A 26,806-nucleotide genomic window follows, 5' to 3' on the forward strand; every position below is an offset into this window, starting at 1 on the left:
TGGGTGATATTGACATCATTTTAAGAACTGTTCCCACATTAATAGAGACTATCCTTATTTTAGAGAGTGCTACTAATAGCATAAACTGTGCTAAGACGAAATATATGTCTATACTAGGCAATGAAATCTTTCATGAATCTCATCTGGAAATTGGTTCTCACAAATTTCAGGTTATTAGACAGTTTTACTTATCTTGGTTTTAAAGTTAATCTTCACTACTATTGAGAAATACAAAATTTTTACCATCCATAACAGACCAATACTTATCTATAACTCAGAGAACTGGATCCTGACCGAAGCTGGAGACAATAAAATAGACATTTTCGAGAGAAGAGTTTTGCAAGCTATTTTTGGTGGGATAGAAACCAACTATGTTTGGAGAAGAAGATATAGCTTTGAGTATTGATATATAAAATCTAAATAGGGCCAAGTAAAGTTCTTAAAATAACCTTATGAACTGGGCGGCTTCATGTATTTAAAATGGATGATGATTCCACATAAAAAAAAAAAATTTTTTTTCACAAACCGCCAACAAGCACGAAAAGGAGTAGACTCAAATTGACAATGGGATGGATGGAGCTAAGGGATGCTGACTTCCTTGCTATTTGGGAAAGAAACTGGTGCAGAGGTGTCAAAAATAGAATGCTGTGAGGTAGATTTCAGAAAGCACTGGCTCACTCTGGGTTGCCTTGCCAAATATAATGATGATGAAAGATAAATATTTACTTAAAATATTTGAAATTTTTTTTTTTTTTTTGAAACACTACTTTTATCAATGCAAACAATACATTTTCAACGTTTTTAATAGATTGATGTTCATTTTCTGTAAGTTTCTGTATTCATAGTCTTCATCAGTATCACTTTGCACTTCTTAAGCAGCTTCTACAATCATTTCTTAAACCAACAACACACGTTTAAACTTTTTTATCAAATGATGCATCAAACATGATGTTCGAGGTGTTTTTCTCAAAGTATATTAAAATTCTAATTTTTTTCTTCATCACTAGCATAAAGAGTTATCATTTTCTTTCTGAAAATGATTTTTTTTAATGTCAGAATTTCTGAACGATAGACACAGGAAACAGCTATCTTTAGAAACGATCAAGACGAGTATCATTAGTGTGATAAGATTAGCATTTGTGACGGTACTATTAAAACAAAATGATACAGACGTCTAAACCCAAAGATAACAGAATTGATGGATCAAGGTTCAACTGTATAATAAAAACTACATTACTTTCTTTAAAGTATTATTACAAACATGCCATTAATAAATGGGAATATTCACAATTTTTTTAAAAAAGTAAATAAATTGAAAGTAAAAAATTATAAAAGATTTATTAAATTTAAATTACATAAAATAAAACTACTTATAAATTTTTTTTTCTCTACAATTCATCTTTTGTTTCACCTTTTCTATTTTCTTTTTTATTACTCTCTTCCTTTTTATGTTTTGTTCTTTTTTTCTTTTTGGCATCTTTAGAATCTCCTTTCGGCTTTTTCTCAGGTGGTGGAGGAACATAATTTTCATCTAAACATTCTAAAGACACAAAATAATTCATTTTAGCAAGACAAACCAAAATACATTTTAGTGAACCAAAAATTTCTGTTACAAACTTACTGGTATCATAAAAAGTTTCCAATGTTGTTTTTTTAATTTATAAACTACATGCATAAAATTTTAAAAACTCAGTACACAGGGCCAAATGCAACTAGCCAATATAGTTGTTTATACAACTTCAGCAACAGTTTACCCTTTTTTTTTTGATTTGATGATGGACAGAATTAAATCTAGAAACCTTATCAGGGTACCATACCCAAAATCTTGGAGCTCTTCACAACTTTTCATAACAATAGTCCAAAACATTGAATGCACACAGTATAACATAACACAAAACAAATTAAAATATCAATGCTGGAGAAATGCAATTAAAAGCATAAAAAATTAAAATATAATATATACTATCACTCGCACATAATATCCCTAGAATCAATTTCACCTTGGCCACAGTTCTGACTCAAAATTGGCTAAATATGCTTCCTATAAGAACATGTGCCAAATGACAAATATTGGGCTGTCTAAATTTTTTTAAATATTGGTCCTAAGGGCTGGGATAGAATGGTTGGTAGGGGTTTGGGACCATGTCCAAGAGGTCGTAGGTTTGATCCCTGCAGGCCCAAGAATCCCTGTGTAGTAGACTGGTCCAAAAAAAACTTTTTTTAAAAATGTGCAGGTCTTAACCCTGAATACTTGTACATGTGACAAAAGAAGCCCCCATGCAAAATTTCAACTCATTTGAAGTACATTTAGAGGTAGCTCAAAGACTTTGAAGTTTGGGATTTTGCATTTCATATAAGGGTCATTCTCACAAAAACAGTCATTTTCATGTCCCCAGTATATTTTATGTTTGTTATACAGCTTACGAAAAAAAAAAAATTCAGGGAAAGTGCCCCTCACAATGCAAGCTAACAAAAGAATAAAAATAAAATTATCAATTTTTATTTTTTTTTTATTTTAGGTAATTAAAATATACCAATATGTCATTCCCTCACTTGTCCCCACTGCTGAGTTAAAAAAAGAAAAGAATTGTTTCTGAAATAAAAAATTATTTTTTACAAATTCGTGTTTTTTATTTCAGAACACTGAAATATAGAATTCAGAAAATCAATTTCAAATTTAATTTCTGATAAAAATATTAACACAGCGCTATTTTAAACTTTGTCCCCAGTGTTTTGCATCATTCCCTCACAACAATGTTCTTATCACCTGCAATCTTCTTAGAATAAAAATATTTTAATAAAAACTTCAGAAGTTAACAACTGGCATCATAGAACAAAATTGCAGTATGTTTCCATCTTCAACTTAAAGAAGCTTTGCTGTGGAATAAATTTGAATGAATCAAACCAGGTAAAATTTTTTATATTTGTCATTCCCTCATGTCAGTTTTTAGAGTAAAATAAAATACAACTTCATCGAGAAAGTGGATAATTATATGTTGCTTTCTTGTATGAATATAATTGTATGTGATTGACTTCAGAAATTAATTAGGCCTAACTGTTATTTTCAAATTTTATTGAATTCGTCATTCCCTCACTAGTGTATAAAGTGAAGGAATGATTCAAGATGAGTATATTATCAAATTTTTTTTGTTCAATCGTGCCAGCCAATTTTATTTCCCAAACCTGTAAAAACTATTAAATATATAAGACTAAATTGTAATAAATTTAGATATACTTAGTATGTTATCATTTTCAAACTTTAAGTAGATGTAACTTAGATAAAAACATGTATTGAAATAAAATATCATTCCCTCACTATTAGTGTCATTCCCTCACTTTTTAAATAGTGAAAATAATTAATTTACTTATTAATTAATTTGAAAAATAAATTAAAAAATTATTGAATTAATTTATTAAATTAATTAATTTATTTATTAAATTAATTTATTTATTTATTAAATTAATTAATTAATTATTATAAATTAATTAATTATAAATTAATTATTTAAAAAATTAATTAATTTAAATATTAAGTATAATTAATAGGATATATACTTTCTTTATAATGCCATTACATATTTCTATTAATATAAAAAGTTTCAGAGCTTTTTATTCACTTTACTTTTTGGGGATTTTATGAACTGAAAAATGACAGTTTTCGTGAGAATGACCCATAAATAAATGACAAAAAAAAAAAAAACATTGACACTATACCTTTATTTGTATTTTCCCATCAAAAACCATGAATTGTACACTCATATATACATATTTCTTATTTATATCATAAAATACAAGGGAGCGAGCCAACACAATATCTATTAGTAAGCATATATGAAGAAAATCCTAATAAAAAATCATACATTTTGAACAAGTGTGGTTTTTTTAGTATCCTTAAATTTCTTTCTGTGGGATTCCACAACTTGAAGTAAGAATTGTTTTTGTTCTTCATATTTAGTTATCAGTTCATTGTAGTCTGTAATGAGCGCTGCGCCACTTTCTGCGCAGTCATTTACTGTCTTTAAACATTTCACTTTCTTTTCACCATCATGGTAAGAATAAAATTTCTTCCATTCCGATGGGGACGAATGTAAGAAATCGCCTTGTATATTCAATGACTTAAATATCATCCAAAATTTCTCATTAACAAAATCATGCAATGATTTTTCATTAACATTTCCGATATCTTTTTCCTTTAATCATTTAGAAGCATTGGTTACATCTTCTATATGTTTATCTATTTTAAACAACTTCTCAACCATTAAAACCTTATCTTCTGTGCTTACATGACAGCTGAATAGGCTGAGCATGAATAAGTCACCGTTTAATTACCACAGATGCCTCTTCAACCCATTGCGTGCAGCTTTTGAGATTTCTTTGCATTCATTTTTCACCAAATTTAAATGTTTCAAAAATTCTAAGTCTATGAAAGGTGCATTAGCTGCGTTAGAGCAGCGAAACCAGGCTTTCATGTACAAGTGTGTGTTAAAATCATTAAATCGTTTCAACCCTTTAGCTTTTGGTGTGAGCTTGAACTGTTCACGAAACATGTATATTTTTAAACAGTAAATAACTTTGGCCATCCACCGTGCATGATGGAATGCTCCTGGTGCTGCAAAATGTAATCCACATGGAGGCTACTGTCCATGATAGATCAAAGTCAGTTCTAAAAACTCTCTGTAGTCATTTCTTGCCAATGATTTTGTTTCAAACGTAAGATTATGTTTCGCAAGTTTAATAGCTTCTTCTTTTAATACTTTCCAATTTTCTGAAAGTACTATTGTTTCTTCTGGACATTTGAAAGAAGATTTGTCTATAAAAAAGACTTTGGAATCTCTTATATACGAGAACACAAGGTGCACTAGAATATCCAAATACTGCAGAAAACACATCACCGATAATGATTTCATAAATATGATGCCTGCAAGCCAAACTGAGGAGCTGTTTTCCAATCTTCTGTTCCAATAATTTACATGCTCCTGTGTGAATACCAGCGTTACAAGATGTAGTGTCAAAGCACATGCCTTGAATTTTATCTATGATCTCCCAATCATTAAGTGTATCAAATACTGCTTTTGCAATTGCCTTGCCTGTGCCAACTGGCAGTTTTGGCACACCAAGTAATTTCTCCACATCATTTCCTGTGACAAGAATAGGAAGGCGGTCAAATTCCTCCATTTCTCCAGAAATACTAGCCATGAGTTTCCCATCCCAGTGGACGACAAGCGGACCATCAGGTTTGAAGTTATGCTTCAAATCCTTTGCTAACTGGGCTCGAAATTTTGTTCTGTGTCTGCGAAGTGTACTTCGTGAAACAGTACTTTCACTTACATTTATTCCTACTGTTTGGGCTGTTGCTGCAATTAAAAATGTAGCACTGCGATCCGAGGTTTTTGTTCGATCCAATGCAGACATCAAATTAGGTGAAAGAAGTTTTTTTTTCTCCCCTTTGCTGTCTTTTCTGAAGTACTAGGATATTGAAAAGTATCATCATCAGTATCACTTTCTGAGGACTAGTTGAACCACAGTCTTCTTTAATTTCAGCACTTGATGAAGGATAACATACAGTTTTGTTTTTATTCATGTCCACACTATTAGATGGTAGTGTCTCAAATTGCCTCCTTTTAGATGAGCGTTTCTTTTTCTTCTCAAGTTTTCTGTCGACTGACAACATACAGCCTTCAAATCCTTCCCGCTGTTTAAGCAAAAACTTCTTATCCTCTTCAATTTTTATGATCTGTAAAGCACCGACATGAGCAATATCCCACAACATTTTGCATTCTTTGAAAAAATTCTGTTCATTGTCTTGAGTATTCGTACGCCGATTTCTGTTCTTTTTCAATTTTTGGTACCGCTCAACTAATTTTTCTAACTTTCTTACTGCATTCTGCTTTTCGGTTGTAGGAATTCTAGCCTTATTCCAGAAGGTCAACACACTATCAACAGTGTGACTTGCACTTTCATGTATTGTTTTTGTCTCATGGTGAAAGAAGAAGTTTCTTAGTACTGCATTAATGGAAGGTAGTTTACATCCTTTTATTTCACTTATGGGAAAACCAAGTAACCAAATTTAAGAGTCTTTTCTAAATCTAATATTGTTTGTTGACATTGTTTCAATAAAATCTCACCTGGTCACAGATGTAAATAAACAATGTGGTGTTGCCAAACCCAAATAAAGTAATTTGGTGTTGCCAAAACAAGAAGCAAAATGTTAACTATATAATAATTATATTTATAATTATTATATTTATCATAATATATGGTCCCGCAGTGGACTGATCCTTAAGACATGGTTGACAGCAGATCACCGAAGTCAAGCATCACTGGCTACGATCAGTGTGCGGGTGGGTGACCACTTTCCCAAACTGTCGCCAATAGCAAATTGTGCAGCTCTAGTGCGACGTAAATTAACAACAACAACATCATAATATATGACCATTGTTTATGAAAATAAGTAAAAAAATAATAAATAGTGATAATATGGAAATGACTTTTTTAAGGTTTCAAAGTAAAAACTTCAAAGCCTTTGAGCTACCTCTAAATGTACTTGAAATAAGCTGAAATTTTGCATGGGGGCTTCTTTAGTCATGTGTACAAGTATTTAGGGTTAAGACCCGCAAATTTTAAAAAAAAGTTTTTTTTGGACCAGTCTACTGTGTAGTAAATGGTGATTGATTCATGTTATATCTGTCGAGTCACTAAGTCCTCCATAATCTCGTAACAAATCATACCTCTGGGGGCACTGATCCAGGATTTTCCTTGTCTTCTGGATTGGTTCAAAATTACAAGGCTACGGAGTAGAACATTCGTAGTTGTAAACCCAAAATTGGGTCGGCTGATCAATGACGGTTATAAAGTAAAAATAAAAATATATTGGTTCTAGAATGGCTATGAATCTGCTCTTTTCCAGCTATCTAAGACCAATATTACAAAATATAGACATCCCAATATTGTAGATCTAGATTGAATAGAAATGAATCATGGTTCATTACTGAAAGTCATTCTAGGACAAACACGAAAAAAATCTAGACATCCCAATATTATAAGCCTGTAAGGGTCCCATATAGAAATTAACTTTGGTCCCATATTCAAAACCATTCTAGGATCAATGTTCAAAATATAGATACACAAAACTGGGTCCATATTGAAAGCCATTACAGAAACATTACAGGCTTGCAATATAGGTCCAGTTTAGGATTTACATCTATTGAATCTAGAAAGACTTAAAATATTTTAACAATATCCATTTCCATATCAAGTTCCCTTATAAGTGATTTACAATACAAACAAACCTACCCATATCAGAGTTTTCCTTTTTGCTCATAAGACGTTTCCGTTTATTTCCTAATAGTGTCTAAGTACAATAAAAACATTTATTTTTTGAAAAGAAATATTTTTTCTTTATTTGCCTATTAAACTTCTGATAGTTTATGAAAAAATTGTGGTAAAATTGCGGAGGGCAGAAAGAAAATTTCTTTTAAGGATTATTTCATTTTAGGTCATTCACAAAAACAGTTTTAAATGATAAGCTTTTCACAAAAGAAACAAAAGTAAAGTTCTCTTGAGATTCATATAAAGGAGGCATTCATAGAGAATAACTCCCCAAGATAACTTAAAGTATAGAAAACTACGCAAATAAACAATGACAAGACTTTAAACAAAGAGTGAACTTTGAACTGAGCTTAATTCATATTTGCTATACAATTACACATTCCATAAACACATTTTCAAATTATTATCACATTTAGTTTTTAATCCGTCTCTTGTTATTTATATATAAAAGACGGGTGGTCATCAATCTCATAAGGGATGAGAGAAATTGATTTACTTTCACATTGATTTTGAAAATTTATCACTTTGTCATAAACTAGGCAAAAACTTAAAATATTCTGCAAAAAAAAAAAAAAAAAAGATATCTAATATATTTGCAAGAAAAGAAACAGTGCAAGTTATTGAAATTAAATTAATATTAAATATATTATTTTTCTTAGTATTTATTCAACAATGAGATAACACTTGAGACAGGCAATATAGCTCATTTCTGTCAAACTATTATACCACCTTTAATCTCTTTGGGACAGGTGAGTCAATATGCATTCTGTAAGAATATTTGTCACATCCAGGCAGATCACTCATGCGTTGTAGGAGAACTAGTTTAGTGAAAGGGTGAGGCATATGCGTTTTTTTAAGCTCAAATAATCTTTAAAGACCACTTAATTTCCTCCTGTGTCCATCGTGTTACTGTTAAAAATATTTTTTGTGCTTCTCTTTTTTTCCTGAAGACATCGACTCCAGATTTTTATGGCGAAAAAGCATTATTTGTCTCAGGATGAATATACTCTCATAATAAATTAACCAAAAATTATGGCATTAAGGTTTAACCTTTGTAATTTGTGATGTTTTTCTTCTAAGGTTAGGCTTAGCGACTATTTCACTCCCACTTTGTTCCGAGGAAACACCTTAAACAAAGGTGTACATATATTCCTTTTTCACTCCGAATTGCAGCATAGGGCTTCTATAATAGCTTTCCATCTCACAGAGAACATGATCAATCCATTCCTATTTTTTAATTTCCAGATCAATCGGTTTCTGTTTTGCTTTTCTACAGATTTCTGCATTACAAATTTTATGGCACCACTTGAAATGCAAGATTCTTCTTAAACAGTTGTTAATAAAAACTTAAAGGTTTTTCATGTTATTTTTATTGCAGTGCCATTTCACAGATCTATACAGTAGGACAAATTTAAGATTAGCATTGAAAATTCTAATTTTTGTTGAATTTCTTATGTTTTTATTTTTCCAGAATTTGTTGAGAATAGTATAAATGCCTTGACTTTTGAAAATACATTCAATAATGAAAATTTTGAATTGATTTATTATTTAAAGAAATTCACAAATAAAACAGAATTCTTTTTACTTAAAAATAAATAAAACTTTCTATATTTTTTTTTATTAAACCCTGTCTACTATTAGAAAACAGCATTATTTTGTTCTTCTTAGTGCAACAGAAATATAAGGAGAAATTTGGGTTTCTTAGCAGACTCTTCACTAAACTTTTTGCCCTTAAAATGCATCCTTCATTAAACAGTTTATCATGAGTATATTTTATCATCCTTCACAAAACTTCTGAAAAATTATGTTTCTAACTCAATTTAGCACTGAAATTCCTTAAAAGATATAAATTGTTTTTTTTTTCCCTCACAAAAATAGGACTTTTTTCTTTCCTATTCCCAAAACTATGAGTAGATTTTTCACAAAAAGCGTATGTTTTACAAAAAGTCTGAACAAACTACTGATTTTTGTTGTTTTTCCCAAGATTGGGCACCTATTTTTGCAAATTCATTAAATAAAGATTATACCTTTCATAAAAAGGACTGTTCATAAAAAGTATGGAATAAACCTTATGGTATATATAGACTATTCTTTGCTTGGGATACACTGTACATGCAAAGACTATGTTAAAAAGATAAAAAGTTTTAAAAAAAGACGTAGGCAAGCTGTTTAGTTGTTAGAGATGCCAGTCATACATGAGTGACATTTAATGTAGAGAAATATATCAGAATCAAGAAAAGTTTTTTTTTTTAAAAACTCTCTAATAAACTTTAAAACAGAAATCAATTAAAACTATGATGAAACAACACAGAACAATCCAAGTCCCTACAGAAAAACTTATGTTAAGAATAGAACTATTTATGCCCAACATCCTACACGTGACAGTTTAAGATAAAAATCTAATCATAATTTTTATTCCATTTATAATGTAATATAATAGTAAATTTATAATATAATAGTAAATTTATAATATAATGCAACTATAAATAATTTTGTTTAAATAAAAAGGTTCCTTTTTATAATTTTAGTTCGGAAAATAAAATTATTTGCCACTAAAAAACGTAATTTACTAAGGAGAGTTGTTTTTGACCAACAGAACATTTCTATTTAATATGTCTTGTTACAGAAGATATGAAATAATTCTTGTTCTAGAGCACTCCTACTATCTATCAAACAGTCACAAAAATGCTTTTGTGTAGTCTACAAGAATGCAAAATTACAATTTAAGAATTTAAAATAACACTTTTGGAATAAGAATGGACAATTTTTATGAGTGAGCAAAAGCTACCCTTATCATTTTAAGGCGTGTAATTTAACTAACTACTTTTTATGACTGAAATTAATTTACAATTATAAGGCATGGTAATAATTACAAATGTAAGTAGAGTCTATGAAATTATATAACATTGCTGATATGTTAAAAAAAAAAAGGAGAGTGAGAAGATAAACATTGCTCAAAGCTTGCATTTAACATTTCAATAAAAATAAAAAGGACTTGAAGGTGTAAATAAATTTTTTTTTATATATATACTAGGAGGCTCTACATGCGGTCTGCTTTGCTTACCAAACCCCGTAGTTGCTTTTTATTAATCACTGAAGATCAAGGGGAATGAACGGCTTATGTCAATTTTTTACAGAAGTTCCGATTGGATTGCCATCTGTTGCTGACTAAATTTTAGCAAATCAATAACATGAAAATTGGAACTCTTTTACCCCCACGAGTTTTTCCTTAGTGAAGATAGAACATGCTATGAAAAAAACATTTCATGTCCACGAGCAAATCGCTTTTTTCTCAGAATCAGATTTAATGATAGAAACTGTTTTTTTCCTTTGATTTTCTTAAAACATTTTCCTTAAAAGTTTATAAAAAAAGATAATTATGTTAAGAAATGTAATTACAATTTTATACAAACACATTGTATTAATATGTTAATCGTCACGAAAAGAAATGATAGCTGGATTAAAATAAACTTGAAAAATATAAACTTATGAATACAGAATATGGGATGAAATAAGCATTAATAAATGAGAAGTAATTTTACTTGTTAACAAGGTAAAATGATAACCTTATACAGTCGAACCTGCTTATCTTGAATTCAAGGATGAAAATTTGAGATAAAGAGGTTTCGAGTTATACAGGTACTTTAAAAAATTCAATTTAATTAAAAAATTCTATTTAAAGTGCTTTAATTGTTTTTAGTAGAAAAAATACTGGCATTTTTGTTAATTAATTGTACCACACACATCTATTTACATAAAAGTTTTTAAACATACATTTAACACTGCAAATAATTTTTCAAAGATTTCTGACTATTAACCTTCTTTGTTTCGATAATTCTTTTCAGGTTAGAAAGAGCAGCAAATCCCTCATAGCCAACATTTTCTTGGGATTCAAGAATTGTTTGTAAGAGTTCTACAACTTTTTCTGCAAATTAATTATTTAAAGAAAAAACTGCAAAAAAACACTTCAAATTGTAATAAATTTCAAGCAAATAGGAATTTTGAAAAAAAAAAATACTCTCACTTAAGTTATTATTCAAAAAGGTCCAATCAGCACATAGAATTTCAACAAAGTCATTTTCACGGACAATTGAATGTCTAACAAGGTTTTTTTTAACTACAAGTTTAACAACTAATAATAAACTAACAGTCAAATTGTATTTTTATTCCATCCCCAGTACACTTTTCTATACATTTTAGTAATATCAAGTTTCTAAATCTTATAGTTTTTTCACTATAAACAAAATGAACATCCAAAGCAGCAGTGGCCTTACAATTGTTCAATATTGAAATAAATAAATAATAGAATAAGATACAAAATACATGAAACATTTAGAATAAAATAATTTTATACCTGTATCTCCTTTATGCAAAGCCTTATCCATACATAAAAACTGCTTTAAAGGAACAGCTTGATGATTAAAATACCAATCTTCAATATCAGCTTCATGTTTCTCTAGTAAATTTTCACACTGAAAAAAAATTATACAGTTTATATTATACATCAGGGAAGACACTAGGCTTTCAAAATCCCGGGTCCCTGGGACCCATGACTTTTAAAAAACTGGGTCCTTTTGAAAAAAAATGGGTCCTTTACATAAATTTTTAAACAAATACAGTAGAGAACCATTTATCCGGTATCCAGATAACCGGGAAACCAGAAAACTGGGAAAAATTTTGCTCGATTTTCCCACCATTTTAAACTAGAACGAAAAAAGCGGAATTTGGACTCATCCTTGAAGTTGAGTAGAGGAAAATGTAAGGAAGGGGAAAATTTTTCCCCCCGTTTACCCAGAGAAACGTCATTTCCTCTGTGACCTTGAAGGCAGGGAAGGGAGGAATGTTTTATTTTTTCCTTTAGGCCGTCAATCAAACTCAAGGGTGTGGCATGCTGATTTCGTTTTCTGCTTGATTTACGAGGGGGGTGGGGAAAATGCATTGCATGCATATCAGTGAACAGAAAAAGAAAAATATATTTATTTGACATCAACTAATAAAAATAAAATCTTTTTCTTTTGAATAAATTCTCATTCTTTGGAAGTGCGGTATCAATTGGTTGCGGTTTTTCTTGGTGTGGAATCACATCTGCAGTAATTAAAAATGTTGTTTTATCAACAAAAAAAAAAAATAAAATAAGAGGAGAATTGTTTATTAATTTAAACATAGGATTATTTTATGAAGCAGATTACAGTTTTGTTTTTCTGATTCCACTATGTTTGATTTTTTTTCTTTTCGCGATAAATTTCGCACTCAATAAATTAATTCTTTCTATTCATAAATTTTATCATTAGGTTTTTTTTTTTTTTTTTTTGAATTCCGTTGATTTTGCCTTGTTCCGGGTTTTAATATTTATGCTAGTGCCTTTTTTAACTATCGTTTAAATCATTATTTTTATTTCATTGTCTGGCAAAGTCATACTTAAATAATATGTTATTAGCTTTTTAAGATTAAGAAATTAAAAGTAAATAACTAAATGTAGCACACATCCTATAATGTATTTTTATTTGAAAGCTTATCTTTTACAATCACGAATAAAATTGGGAAAGCATTCAAAATAAAATAAAAGAGAGAAAAAATCTTTAGTACTCTTGAAAATATTCCTGTACGATGCGACCGCCAGCTATGAATTTTTCGCCAAAATGGAAACCTCCATCTTGGAACAAGTTTTCAGAGCCCAAACAATAGACTAGCTCTCTCTACCCTAATATCTCCTCTAAGTGCTATAATGGTCAACATTTTGAGTCATAGAACTGGTTTCCCACCTGTGTGTCTAACATGTGTTGGTCTAACTCTGGAGACAGGGTTTTTTTTTTTTTAATACCGAGGATGCATACAGATTTATTTTTTTGCGTCCCAATTTTTCGATTTTATTAAAATGTTTCGATATCAAAGATTAAAAAGTCGGGAAATTTATAAACTTTCTTCAAAAATTTACGCGTCCCGCGGGACGCGTAGCGATCATTTTTTTGCGTCCGATTTCAATTTTTTGCGTATTTTACGCGCTATAGCGCGTAAATGTCTTCCCTGTTATACATAACAATTTCTGTGATAAGATTAAATGTGTGTATTTTTATGATAATTAATATAAGTATATATTTAATAATTTATTTTAAGAAAATGCGAATAATTGCACATAAAATCAAAACTAATTAGATGTTTAAAAGTTAGAAAAGATGGAAGCTTACATAACAGAATACAGGGAAAAAATTGGGGTGTTTTCCTTAGAAATAAAACAAAAAACCAAGTACAGAAGGGAACTGATTATCCGAAACGATCAGGACCACCGCTATTCTGGATAACTGAATCGCTATAAAAAGCCATTTTTTTTCGTGTTAAACCCAACTAAAAAAAAATATTTGGAAATAATCTTAACAAGAAGAAAAAACGATGAAGATACACTAATGATTATTTCCAAAATGATGGTAAGATAAACATCTTTCAAAAAAGAAAGGAAAATCCTAAAATCTTAGGGAAAAAACATTTTTTTTTAAAAAAATGGCGGGAAAATTTATCGAATTTCGTTCCGGTTTTTTGGTTTTCCGATTTCCGGATATCAGGTTCTGTACTGTAGTAAAAAAAAGGAAAAGTGTAAAAGATCTATCAAATATTTATAAGGATTAATTTCATTTCACTTGAAAAGCAATTTTTTTTATAGAAGAGAAATTTGAATTTTTCATAATTTTAGGGGTTGTTTAATCAGAGTTTGTACACCATTCATTAATGATAGTTGACCACTACCTCAATTATTATGATTCCAAAGGAACTTATATTTGCAAATTGTACTCAATATAAATTAGAATAAGTTGAATTTATACAACAATAATCTCTGTCTAATTGCCTTACGGTAAAATCAGAGGAATTTGGATTTATGAAGATAGTGCTCCAGATTCATTTCATAAATTCTGCTACCGGGTATTTCATATACAAAAGTACTACAAATCATAAAATTTTGTAAGTGATAAATGATAATGCATGATGTTCCAAAGTGAATAAAAAAAAAAGAGCATAGTAAGGAGAGGTCGCAGTATTTGGAAAATATATTAATTCATCATCATCATCATAGTTGGCTAGACAGCCCAATGTGAGCAAATGCCTTCCTCTGAAGATTTCTCCATGACGACTTCCGATTTATCTTTGATCTCCAATTATTTTCATTAATTGCGAGAAAATCAGACTCCACTGAGTCAGCCCATCTCAACCGTGGCCATCCCTGCTTTCTAATTCCAGTGGGTCTAAAAAGCAGTATCTTAATGACTAATTAATATATTTGTACAAATATATTAATTAGTCACTAAATTAAACACTTTGAAAATTAATGTGCAAGGATTAAGGATACTAACATATAAATATACATATGTAATTCATTTATTTATTTATTTTTGCATTACTCTTTCCCTTTCTGAAATTAGATACAAATTTAAACTAGACGTGAAAAACGAAATTACAAATCTAAAAATGTATTTAGTTTTAATCTATTTAGTTATTTATAATGTATGTCCTTACGAAATGAATGCATTATTATCATGTCGACAATATAGCAATACCACAAGTACTACTTACTGAACTTGAAAATTCAGTTTCATATAAATGAACCTCTTGAGAAAAAGAATCTAAGGACATTATTATTATAAAAAACAAGGCAATATCAGAATATTTTTATGCAAAAACCATTTTTTCCATCTCAGAATATAAAGTAATATTTTATTAGAGAATATCCTGAAAAAATTATGAGAGTTGGCATACATTTACCATAACAAATGATTTGAGAAATTCTAATATAAAATTCAGTAAAGATTTTTAGGAAAAGAAAAATTAGTTTAAAAAATTCAAAATAAAAAGTAATATTTTTAAAAACCACGTTTTTGTAGTCGAGAATAATAATTAAAAAAAAATTGAAAAACGCAAAACGTGGGGCACATGAAATACATAACAGTAATGTTATATTAGTGTGTGTATGTGTGCTCTTGAGAATATGTGTATGTATATTTGTAATTGTATCTGAATGTGGATGTGGAATATGTTTGTGTATATGCATATGTATGTGGATGCATATGTGGCTGTGCATGTGTATGAGTAAGAAAATGTGTATATGTATGCGTATATGTACTGTTATGTATTTCATGCGCCCCACGTTTTTCGTTTTTCAATTTTTTTTTAATTATTATTCTCCACTACAAAAACGTGGTTTTTAAAAATATTACTTTTTATTTTGAATTTTTTTATTTTAAATTATAATTTTTTTAATTTTTATTTTATATTTTTTAAAAATTATTACTTTTCAATTATTATTCTTCACTACAAAAAACGTGGTTTTTAAGGATATATATTTTTATTTAGATTATTTTTCTTAGTAAAGAGTAGTCAAGACTACTACAAGACCACTACTAAAATAATAGAACTTTCATTTTAAATTAGGGATACAAAAATCTTTATAGAAGAACAATACCTCTACGACTTTCAGTAGTTTTATGCTGATGACAACCAAAACAATCTGGAAATGAATGAGGAAAAACTGGATCCTACCACGTGATTTTTCAGCCAATAAAAATACTCCGACAATAAGAATCGTTTCACCTGACATGTAATACTAATTTGAAATAACGGAATCGACAACAAAAGACAATCTCGAAACTAATTTTTTTTTTAAATTTTAATTTTATTTTACTTTGTATGTCTTTTTTCTTTTCATTTTCATGCATTGTCATCCAATTCTGAACTATGTGCCAAATTTGAAGTTTGTAGCTAGTCGGGAAGTTAGTTTAAAACCGATTACAAAATTCCACCCGGACAGACATACACGAAGGCAAGTTTATATAAACGTGGTAAAAAGGTTACATGCATTTAACTTATTTTTTCAACAAATAACAATGATATAATGCACAGTTTACCCAAAAAGGGCACTATTTGAAATGCTTTGAGTGATGTGATATTCAGGGATAATTTTGATACTAAGTCAAAACCCCTAAAAATTTTATAAGCAAAAACTTATTGTAAAAATTAATATCAAGATATTAATTTATACACAAATAGTTTTACAAACGACACATTTAACATAATTCTTAGAACTAAGATTGGCATTTTAAATACCTACCAATGATAAATATATCACATCTTTATGCTAACTAATTTAAGAAAAAACTTAAAACTATTAGTTCTTACAAGATTCCACTACAGGAATAAAACTTTATTACAAATGACACCAAGTTAATTTATAGATAATAGTTATAATATTCAAGCAATTTTTAAAGTAAAAAAATTATATTCAAGCTACATGATTAATAATTTTTTTTCTATTCTATTTCCTTATAACTCCACATGGATTTAAGATGGAATCCAGCACAACAAAAAGTGATTCCCAAAATGCTTAATCCGAATTTTGCATGTCACAACAATATTGCTTAAAAAATATTGAGCTATTAAAATCTTTGCCAAAATCAAAAACAATAATTGAAAAAGCAATTAGAACATCTCATGGATTTAAAAGGAAAATTGTGCAAATCAAGAGCATTAAAAGTGATTACTTAAATACTTAATTCGAAATTTAGAATTTGCGGATAGTGAAACTCCATGACCATTTTGTTGGTACATAAGTTTTTAATTCGCAACATGTGTGTTCTGTGTATATGTTTGTTCCTAGCAAAAATTTATTCCATCCCCCCTATTTTTGATAACATCTGCATTTATTGTGTTATGCCCTTTAGCTAAACAAAAGCTAATGTCAGTATAATTTACTAAGTCTTCTATTTCTTTTTGCCAGAAAATTCAAGATTTGTTTCACATTCTTATCTATCTTCAACTATTTTCGGGCCAAATTAAAGAGAAAGAATTATTCTTGGGCCATGCAAGCCTTGGCAATAAAAGCAGCATTGTGCAATTTTAAATTTAATTACAGTAAAAATATTTTATAACCATATGATGTAATTTATAATGAAATAAAAAAATAACATAAAAAATAATATAAACTAATATTAATAATTAAAATCTATTAAGGCTATTTAACTTGCATTTTTATTTTTTAAAGCTGGAAAAAGGAAAAAAAAAGCTGATGTAATCAACTTTTCAGTTTAAAATATTTAAAATAACATGAGTATGTAGAAAAATTTAATTTGTAAAAATAATTTCAATTTTTTTCGTCAATCATTAAATATAAAAAAAAAACTTATACATTCTAATACTATTAACATTAGTATAAAAAAAGTAACTAAAATTAATAAAGCAGCAAAAAACATAACAAAGTAAGTAGTTATAGCAACTAAAAAAATCAATATTGAAAAATTTGTGTTGCAAAAATTAGTTCAGCTTTTCTTTCCTAGCAGCTAACAAAAAAGAAGAAAAAACGCTGATGTTACCATACGTTAATAATATTTTTCATTAAAATTATTCTAGATACATGAAGTACAAAGAATAAATTGTTATAAAAATTACCTGCATTTTCAAATTTGTTACTTCAGCCGAAGGTTTGTCCCATAATTCTTCGGGTATTCCTAGCTCAACCTTCACACCTTTATCACTAATACATTATAAAGAATAAAAAAGTTAGAAAATAACAAGTGTCACTCACAGAATAGGAATAATTAAAAAAGATTTTTTTTAAACAAAGATATTTTTTTTACTCAAAGATTTAAATAACACTTGTGAGGAAAATTTTAATATTTTTCCAATATTTTTAGTCAAAACAGTATATGCTATTCTCCATTAAATAAAAACATAATTAGAAACTTGAATTTTTGAACAGAATTTTAAGGATTTTCAGATTTGATATAAACATTTTGCAAAAATCTATAAGCATTATTATTGAAAACAATGATAAGTATATACGGTAGATAAATGTTTTGCTTAAAGAAACATACTTAATAGAATTAAAGCAAGGTAAAAGCTTAAAATTAAAATATAATCAAGAAATTATAAACCATTAATAACCAAATTCAAAAAAATATATTTGCTTTCTCTTATATATAAAAAAAGAAAGAAAAACATTTTATCATTATTAGTGATAAAATCATGAGTAATAAGGAAACGAAATATAATTAATAAAGAAAACAATGAAACAAGTTAAAAACTGATTAGGATCTTTTTTATTATAGTTACAAATTTAATAGTAACTTTCTCTGAAAGGACAATGCAAAATTCAGTGTTACAGAGTAATATACCTCTTTTTATTTCTTTCTAAACAATGAATAGGATGAAAATGGATGGGATAAAAATAGAAGGATGATGGAATTAATGATGGATGGGATAAAATTGAATTATAGCATTTTAGTATTAAATATACATTCAAATAGCACTCTAGAAATGATTATGGATGAAATTGCTGAAACTTTCAACTGTTAATATTTTCCTAAATTTCTTTATCTATAAAAACCTAAAAAAAAAAAAAAAAAGAATGAAAAAGATTTTTACATTAAATTGGAAGTTAAAAAAAATTATTTATGTTGTGAAAAGAATAATTCACATTGATTACCATGATTTTGCTTACCAATTTTTAAAGTAAAAGAAATACAATTTAGGAGCTAAGTTGACAATTTTTTTTTACAAATTTGACAAAACAAAAATCTTAAGTAACTAAAATTTTGAAAATTTCTGTTTTTTTTTTATTCTTATATTTTACCTATAATAATACATTAATTCATTTTTATGTTAATTTCATTATTTTTCTGTTAGCAGCAGTTCAATATAATTTTGTTTTGATCGATGTTTCTACTATAGTGCAAGTAAATATTATAATATGGCAAACATTTCAATATTAAATAATAAATACAGATTGTAAATTTTTTTAAGTTTCTTACTTCTGCTTTGTTTCCATTTCGCAAGTTTAATTTTTTTTTTATAGATAACTTAAATAACTTCTGTAGCAAACTATTTGATTGGGATTTTTCTTTCTCTGCAAAGCATTTTTTATGAAAAATAAGGTTACAGCAAAAATGAGTTTGCAGTGCCCAAATATAAGGAATTGTCCTTTATCTGAAATGTGCCTTTTTCCTTCAAGTTCCAGATAGTTGAGCTTTTACTGTAATTTTATTCAGATTTTATAAAAATGAAATATAGTAAGACTGAATATATTAAAAATTTTTAGATCACTATTCACCAATTTCTATATTTATCAACAAAACATCTAATAATTTTTTAATTAGGTTCAATTAAATGAATTTTTTAGGCAGGGAAAGACAAGTTTTTTTCTACAGTGTAAAAAAACATCGAAAAAACCACACTCTGAAAAATGGGTTTTTTCCAACCAATGTAGAAAAATTTTTTTTACTAAAAAATATTAAACAGGAAATTAAATTTTCAAATATTAAATAATACAATTACGAATAATTTATCTAGACCTACTTATCTAGATATAAGTGCACATATTTATTTCAGGAAATTCGGATAGCATAAATCAAAATAGTTATATTAATAAGGTACATTTTAAAATTCTGAATAAAATAAAAATAATTTAATTAATTTTAAAATAAGTTAAAAATAAAATTTTTATAAAAATAGTTACTTTTAAAAATAGTTAAATGTAAATTTTTTACATTTTGTAAATTTATTCATTTTAAATTTCAATTATTTTTTAATAAACTTTCGTAAAACATTTGCATCGGTCAATTTTAGTTTCTTCCAGACAAATTGCCAACCCTGTTTTAAGGAAAATCTTATATTTCAGAACTATACTTAGGGTTAGTTTGTAACATGCAAACAGTTAGCATGTGTATGCTGTGTTAACAATGCTGTTGTATGCACACTATTAGTAGCTGTTGCAATAACTTTCAACTAATTTGCTGAGTAAAGATAATTGGCTGCTTATAGTGCATTTTTTTTAAAAAATTTCTTCTGACAGATTTTCTTTTACTACTGATTAATGAATACTTTCTTTTTATTAATTGCAAGAAATAGGAAGCAAACATGTTCTTAATTAAAGTGCAAAGAAAATATTAATTACAAGAAACAATTTTGTTTATTGGCTCACTTCACTGTAATTCTTATTTTTTAAATTGATTCCCTATGCAACTCATTATAAATAAGTATGGTACTTTAACTCTAAACATCTCAAACACAGATTGTTAAATTATTTTTTTAATGATTATAAATTTGAAATTAAATATAAATATTAAGTTATAATATAAATGTGCAACTAAATATGGAAAAAAAATAAAGATTTATTACAGGTAAAAGATGATAAGGGTGACACAAGATAAAGACCACACTAAGAAACAAAACATTAAAAAAAAGAATAAAATACAATATTTATACGCACACTAAGTCATGAAGAACTTTAAATGTAGTGCTCATGCCTTTTGCAAATCTTGTACTATCTTTACGTTCCTTGTGAATATTGTAGTCAAGTAATCTATCACAAATACCTTCTAGTGATTCCACAAGACGTAGTTCTCTATAACAAATGGAAAATGTCGTAAGTGTTTGCAAAAATACATGACCCCGATTCAGTAAAAGCTTAGCTGCAAAATAATATTTTATTAAGTACCATGTATATATAACTTTTACAAAGATGCTAATATTATAATTAACTGCTTAATTTGAACTGTGCCAAAAAGAAATTTAAAAATATAAATTCAGTTTTTCTTATGCCACATTATAAAATTATTAAGGCGTTGAAAAACAAACAAAAAATATTACAAAATAAACATTACTAATTATTTATCAATAGCATAAGAAGCAGTTTTCAATTTTAATAAGTTACTTTTAATTGAAATAATTACTCTAACTATATAATCAAGGCAATACAATTAACATAAACAACCTCATGGTAATTTAAAAACACTTAAAGGAAATTTTTTTAGATATTTCAACATTTTTATTTATCTAGCCATCAATCACTGAACCATAGAGTAATATACAGACACACTTTGAATTTAGAGCACTTGCACAAGTGATTGCTTGCCATGCTGGCATTTCCAAAAGGTTGGGATCCCGGGAAAAAGTGAAACCGAAAGTGATGATGAAAGTGTTAATGATGGGGATAAACCCGAAATAAACAATGAACAGATAAATTTATTTTGCTCCTATACGGAGAGCTCTGATTTTGCAGGTTTTTAAGCGATGCATGTATAGATATCTGAATGAATTATTCTTTAGTTTTTCTGTGAACCAAATTTGTTTGGATTTACCATTTAATGCTGATTTAAAAGTAAGATAATTTTATTTTTAAAAATTTTAATAATTTTTGTAACATTAATTATTTGATTCATATTTTAATGGTTACTTATCCATTTTATACAGTAGGATTGTTTCTATTTTTTTGTATATTCAATATCCTTTTATTGATTTTTATTTAACTATTTAAATTATATAAACAGTGCACTCCCGATTATCCGGGCTAATCACTGGGACAGGTCGCACGGACAATCGAAAAACACGGATAATCCGAAAACTCCTTTTATTTAAGAAAAAATCAATATCAGTACAAAAAATATAAGAATTACTCACATTTGCATGCTGTAAAACATCAAACTAGGAATTTTCCTTTTAAAAAAATGTGTAATGCGTCTTCGGCATTCATCGATACACATATTTTACGAACCGCAGTAATGTCACCGTAATCAAATCCTCCCATATAATCTAATAAAGTTTCCACAGAGCAGCAGTATGAGAAATTGTATTTCCCTCATTTACTACATCTTCTACATCAGTTACTATCATCACTATTTGATTTAACAACATAACGATGTCTTCATCTGTCAAATACTGGAAACCAATCTTCTAAATTTTCTTCATCAAGAATTTCGAAACCTTAGATTCCTTTTGCTTGTTTGAAAATACTGTTACAGTGTTTTCATCTCAGAAAAAAAATGGGTAAGACTTTCTCACCCTTTCTCAAAAACAGGGTGAGATTTCAAAAAGTTAAGTGAGACTTCAAAAATTAAAAAAAAGAAGGAAAAAAAAGAAAAAAACACCAAGAGACTTGAAAAAAAAAAATCATTTCGTTAATCATAATGCATTTTTAATATCTTTTAATTTTTAAAGCATTGAATATTTTTGCAGCATCATCAAATGGAAAGTGTTCTACATCTACTTTTTCATCAGCTATTCTCATTAGGTAGCTCAAATGCGTATTTGTTTCGTTTTGATCGTTTCTACCCACATTTGTTTCATTTTCATTTGTCCGTTTCGGAGTAGAAGATATTGGCTTTACAAGGTATTTGTCCATCTTACATTAACGAGCAAAAAATTTTAACATCTTACATGAAGAAACCTTACCTACGGTAAACACGTGGTTGCAGAGAAATGCGTTCTGAAAGAGGTTCCGTGGTTCGGAAGGATGGTGTTCTGTTGTTCTTAAAGGTTCTGAACAATACTGGTAAATAGGGAAGCTAGATAATGGGGCAGATTTTGAAAATAATAAAAGATCCAGGAAGAAAAGTGAAACGGATTTTATTCTAAATGGCGCAAATGAGAAATTTTTTTCAAAATGCGAGAAATTCGCGAATTTTGAAATAGGTTTATAGAATGCGCGAATTTCTCGCGGTTATCATTTTTTAATGTGAGAATATAAAAAAATATGCGAGATTCTCGCGTTCTCACACTGTAGTGAAAACACTGTGTTATCATATTTTTCTTGAACATCTGAAGAAGATTGTTCATCAAGCGGTATGATCTCTCTCCAAGATCGTGATAACATAGACGATTTTACCCTTGACCATGCTGCTGATATTCCATATACTGTAATCCAATAACGAATATTGCTTCCAGAAATTTTGTAGTGTTATAACTGCATTAATCAAATTTTCTTAATTTTGAAAATGTTTCTCTTTATATTTTTTGTGACTTCGGAATGAGCATGGATAATCCGCGCACGGATAATCGAGAGTGTACTGTATATGCGTATTTAGAACATGTGTTAAGTCTGCAATCAATACCTGCGTTTGTATAGTAAATCAACGTAAATTTTTTGGGGCCGATCTTTGAGGGTGCGGCGTATATACCAAGGAGGCGTTTCTTCACGAAATTATGGTTACTTTTTTTTAGAAGTAGTGAGATATTTTGACACGCTTAAATTAATAATAAAAATAAATTCTTTAGGAGAAATTATTCTTAGACCATTGCTATTATAATGAATCAAAATATTTTGCCATATGTATGTTATTCAAAACTGGTGCCCTTTAGATTAGCATTATGTGATCTTTCATAACTTACGATAGGGTATATTTTTTCTTTTTTCTTGCAGCAGGGTCCAATTCATATCCCATTTCAATTACTTCATGCGTTTTGCCAGTTTCAGAAAGCCTATTTTCCAATTCCAATACTAAATATTTGCAAACTGAAAAAAAATATAGAAATATATTTATAACGAAAAAAGTAAAATTCAACAAGTGTTGGAAAATATTTTCACATCAGTATATGTTGATAAAGATGTTACAGTTATAAAAGTTTATCTTGAACTAGAGCCGTGATAAAAGTTAGGTTACCTATATTTACCAAATTAATAATACAAAGGTATTTATAAAGTAATCATAGATATTTCACAAGAAAATATTAAGTCTGTTTTTTATTAATACAAACACAAATAAAATTATTGGCCTCGTATTTTTTTCAATATTTTTGGGATCGACAACTGCAAAAAAAATTCAACTATTATTTTTTTTTACTTCAGTTTATTCAATAATTTTTTCGCAAACCTCTATTTTGTTTAGTGTTTCAAAGAAATAAAATAAAAAAATAGTAAAACATTTATGGTGATCTACATTTTTCGGGCGATTTTTCGCTGGCGTTCGTTTAATCAAAATGTTCATTTTTTTCTACATTATACTGCAAATTTGTAAATGGTTCTGCAGAACTTGAATTGAATTCAAGGAGTGCGATTGATTTCAAGATATATGTCAATTTATAATGTTTCATGTCTAGGACTTTTTGCAAAGACCAAATCCCTATTGGGAAATAATTAGATCTCTGTACTGAAACTGCTCCCATTCTGCAGCAGATCAGGACATATATCTCCCTTAAGATAATTAAAACCTATGAAAAATAAACACTACATTATCTTCAAAGGCTAAGAGATAATGAATTTCGGTTCCTTTTATTACTATAAATAAGTTTCTTAAAAATGTTTAGAACTCACTAAAAACATAAATTTGATACCATTACATTAGCTCATTTTTTCTACACTTCTACCAAGCATAATCCTGAATCCAGTCATACGTTGGTAAGCAAAGGTAAATGCTGAATTCGCCAAATTTTGAAATTCAGAATTTGGCAAATGCTGAATTTAATTTAGCAAATATTTTTACGTATTTTAAATAAATTGGCTTTAAATTTTTGAAGGTGCATAAGAACTAAAAAAAAATTTATAAAAATGAATGAATTTATTAATGAGTTTCAAATAAAATCTTACAGCATATAGGTCAAAACATTTTGTTTTAATACAAATAAAAACTTCTCAGAAATCAGGGTTCATTTCAGGAGAGTAACTTAAATGAAATATTTCCACCTTACATGCCCTTTGAAACCAATTAACCGCCCCAATATATTTATATTTATTAATAGTTAAGAAAACAATACATTTGCGCTATTTTTTTTCTAAATCTTTATGATTTTCTGATTATTTTTAAGGCAATAATTTTTTTTCAACCACTTCCCCTTTAGTTTCAAAACATAATTAATATGTCATTATGATATGCATATTTTGAAATTCATCTATCATTTTCTTGAAGCATTTGTTTCAACACGGTAATTACATATTGTTTGTCTTTCACGGTAATTACATATTGTTTGATAGTTTTGCAAATTACGATATAATTAATATGTCAATACGATGTATGCATATTTTGAACTTCATCTAAAACTTTCTTGAAGCATTTGTTTCAACACGATTCCATGGTAATTACATATTGTTTGATAGCTAGTTTTTTCTGAAGTTATTAATTCTTTTTACATGGCTTTTAATGCGATATTAAGAAGAGTTGAATTTGTGGCGATTCCATCACTAGACAAAATTAAGAACTTTGCATTTTATTTGTATCTTAAAGCCAAGAAAATATTAAGACAATAATGCCCTTTTGGTGATAGGTGTCCTTTTCAGTTTCTAATGCCTTGCCCTTTGTAAGGTCTATATTGAACCCTGATTAATTAATTTGTTCATACCTCCTATCTACTTTTAATTATTGTATTCAATTAACAGCATACAAATTTACCTTTATAATTTTTAGCAAAATTAATACCACACATTTCTTCTGATTTTTCCAAATTATTTCCAAGAGATAATTTAAAAATTAATGGAAAACTCACAAATGAAATTATTAATACGTGCAATCAAACCATATTGAATAGATTCTACACCGTATTGAATATAAATTATCAACGCTTGTCTTATCAACGCTTTACATGGCTTTTAATGCGATATTAAGAAGAGTTGAATTTGTGGCGATTCCATCACTAGACAAAATTAAGAACTTTGCATTTTATTTGTATCTTAAAGCCAAGAAAATATTAAGACAATAATGCCCTTTTGGTGATAGGTGTCCTTTTCAGTTTCTAATGCCTTGCCCTTTGTAAGGTCTATATTGAACCCTGATTAATTAATTTGTTCATACCTCCTATCTACTTTTAATTATTGTATTCAATTAACAGCATACAAATTTACCTTTATAATTTTTAGCAAAATTAATACCACACATTTCTTCTGATTTTTCCAAATTATTTCCAAGAGATAATTTAAAAATTAATGGAAAACTCACAAATGAAATTATTAATACGTGCAATCAAACCATATTGAATAGATTCTACACCGTATTGAATATAAATTATCAACGCTTGCAGAAATTTTATCTACTTCTTAATTTGCGAACTTTTAATTATTTTATCTATTAATTATATTTTACCTACTGATTAACAGCATACAAATTTACCTTCACAATTTTTTGCATATTTAACACCATACATTTCTTCTTCCGGTGTTTCTTCCTCATCATTTCCTTGAGATAATTTAAAAATTAAACACAAACAGAAAATAGTCCATAAACGTAATCGAGCCATATTGAATATATTCTACACGTTAGAAACACATGCGGGTATGTTTTATCTACTTCGTTTAGCGGCTCAATTTACGCGTACTTCTATCAGTGGCTACTGATAATTAGATTACGCGCTAACTTTTAACAAGATGACAAAAAAAATTTTTAATTAGCAATATTGAAGTGATAACATTTTGGTAAATAGGAAGTGTTGTACATCTAATAAACACTAATATCTAGACATTTCCTGCTACATAAATAGTTAACAAAAACTTTCTACAATATAAATTAAATTACAATAATATACAAATGCTGTCCGTCAAAAAAGAAAGAAAAATAATCAAAACATCTGCGATATTTAGAATTTAAAAGAATGACGATTAACAACTGTAAAAACTTATTAACTTCACTTTTATTCCTTTATTAATAACAAATAATGTAATTTAGAACTACCACTTGAAAAACTGTTTGAACTGAACTCTAAAAACAAACGTTCAACTTAAAAAATTCTACGAAACTATTTC

At 28.3% G+C, this 26,806-nt stretch overlaps 1 protein-coding gene across 1 annotated transcript; it reads right to left on the reverse strand.

Moving 5' to 3' along the window:
- Window positions 1–1,312: 1,312 nt before the first annotated feature.
- Window positions 1,313–26,757, reverse strand: CNPYb (FGF signaling regulator protein canopy b). The gene is made up of 6 exons (XM_043038555.3): window positions 26,178–26,757; window positions 23,470–23,593; window positions 20,573–20,707; window positions 17,755–17,839; window positions 11,684–11,801; window positions 1,313–1,540 (listed from the first exon to the last, which is right to left on the reverse strand). Exons 1-6 carry the CDS (start codon window positions 26,302–26,304, stop codon window positions 1,389–1,391), a joined length of 741 nt encoding a protein of 246 aa, XP_042894489.2. The 5' UTR covers window positions 26,305–26,757; the 3' UTR covers window positions 1,313–1,388.
- Between the last annotated feature and the right edge of the window lie 49 nt (window positions 26,758–26,806).

The sequence above is a fragment of the Parasteatoda tepidariorum genome, chromosome 6, assembly GCF_982258835.1.
Source record: "Parasteatoda tepidariorum strain Cologne lab strain chromosome 6, Ptep-v5.0, whole genome shotgun sequence".
Classification (NCBI taxonomy): domain Eukaryota; kingdom Metazoa; phylum Arthropoda; class Arachnida; order Araneae; family Theridiidae; genus Parasteatoda; species Parasteatoda tepidariorum.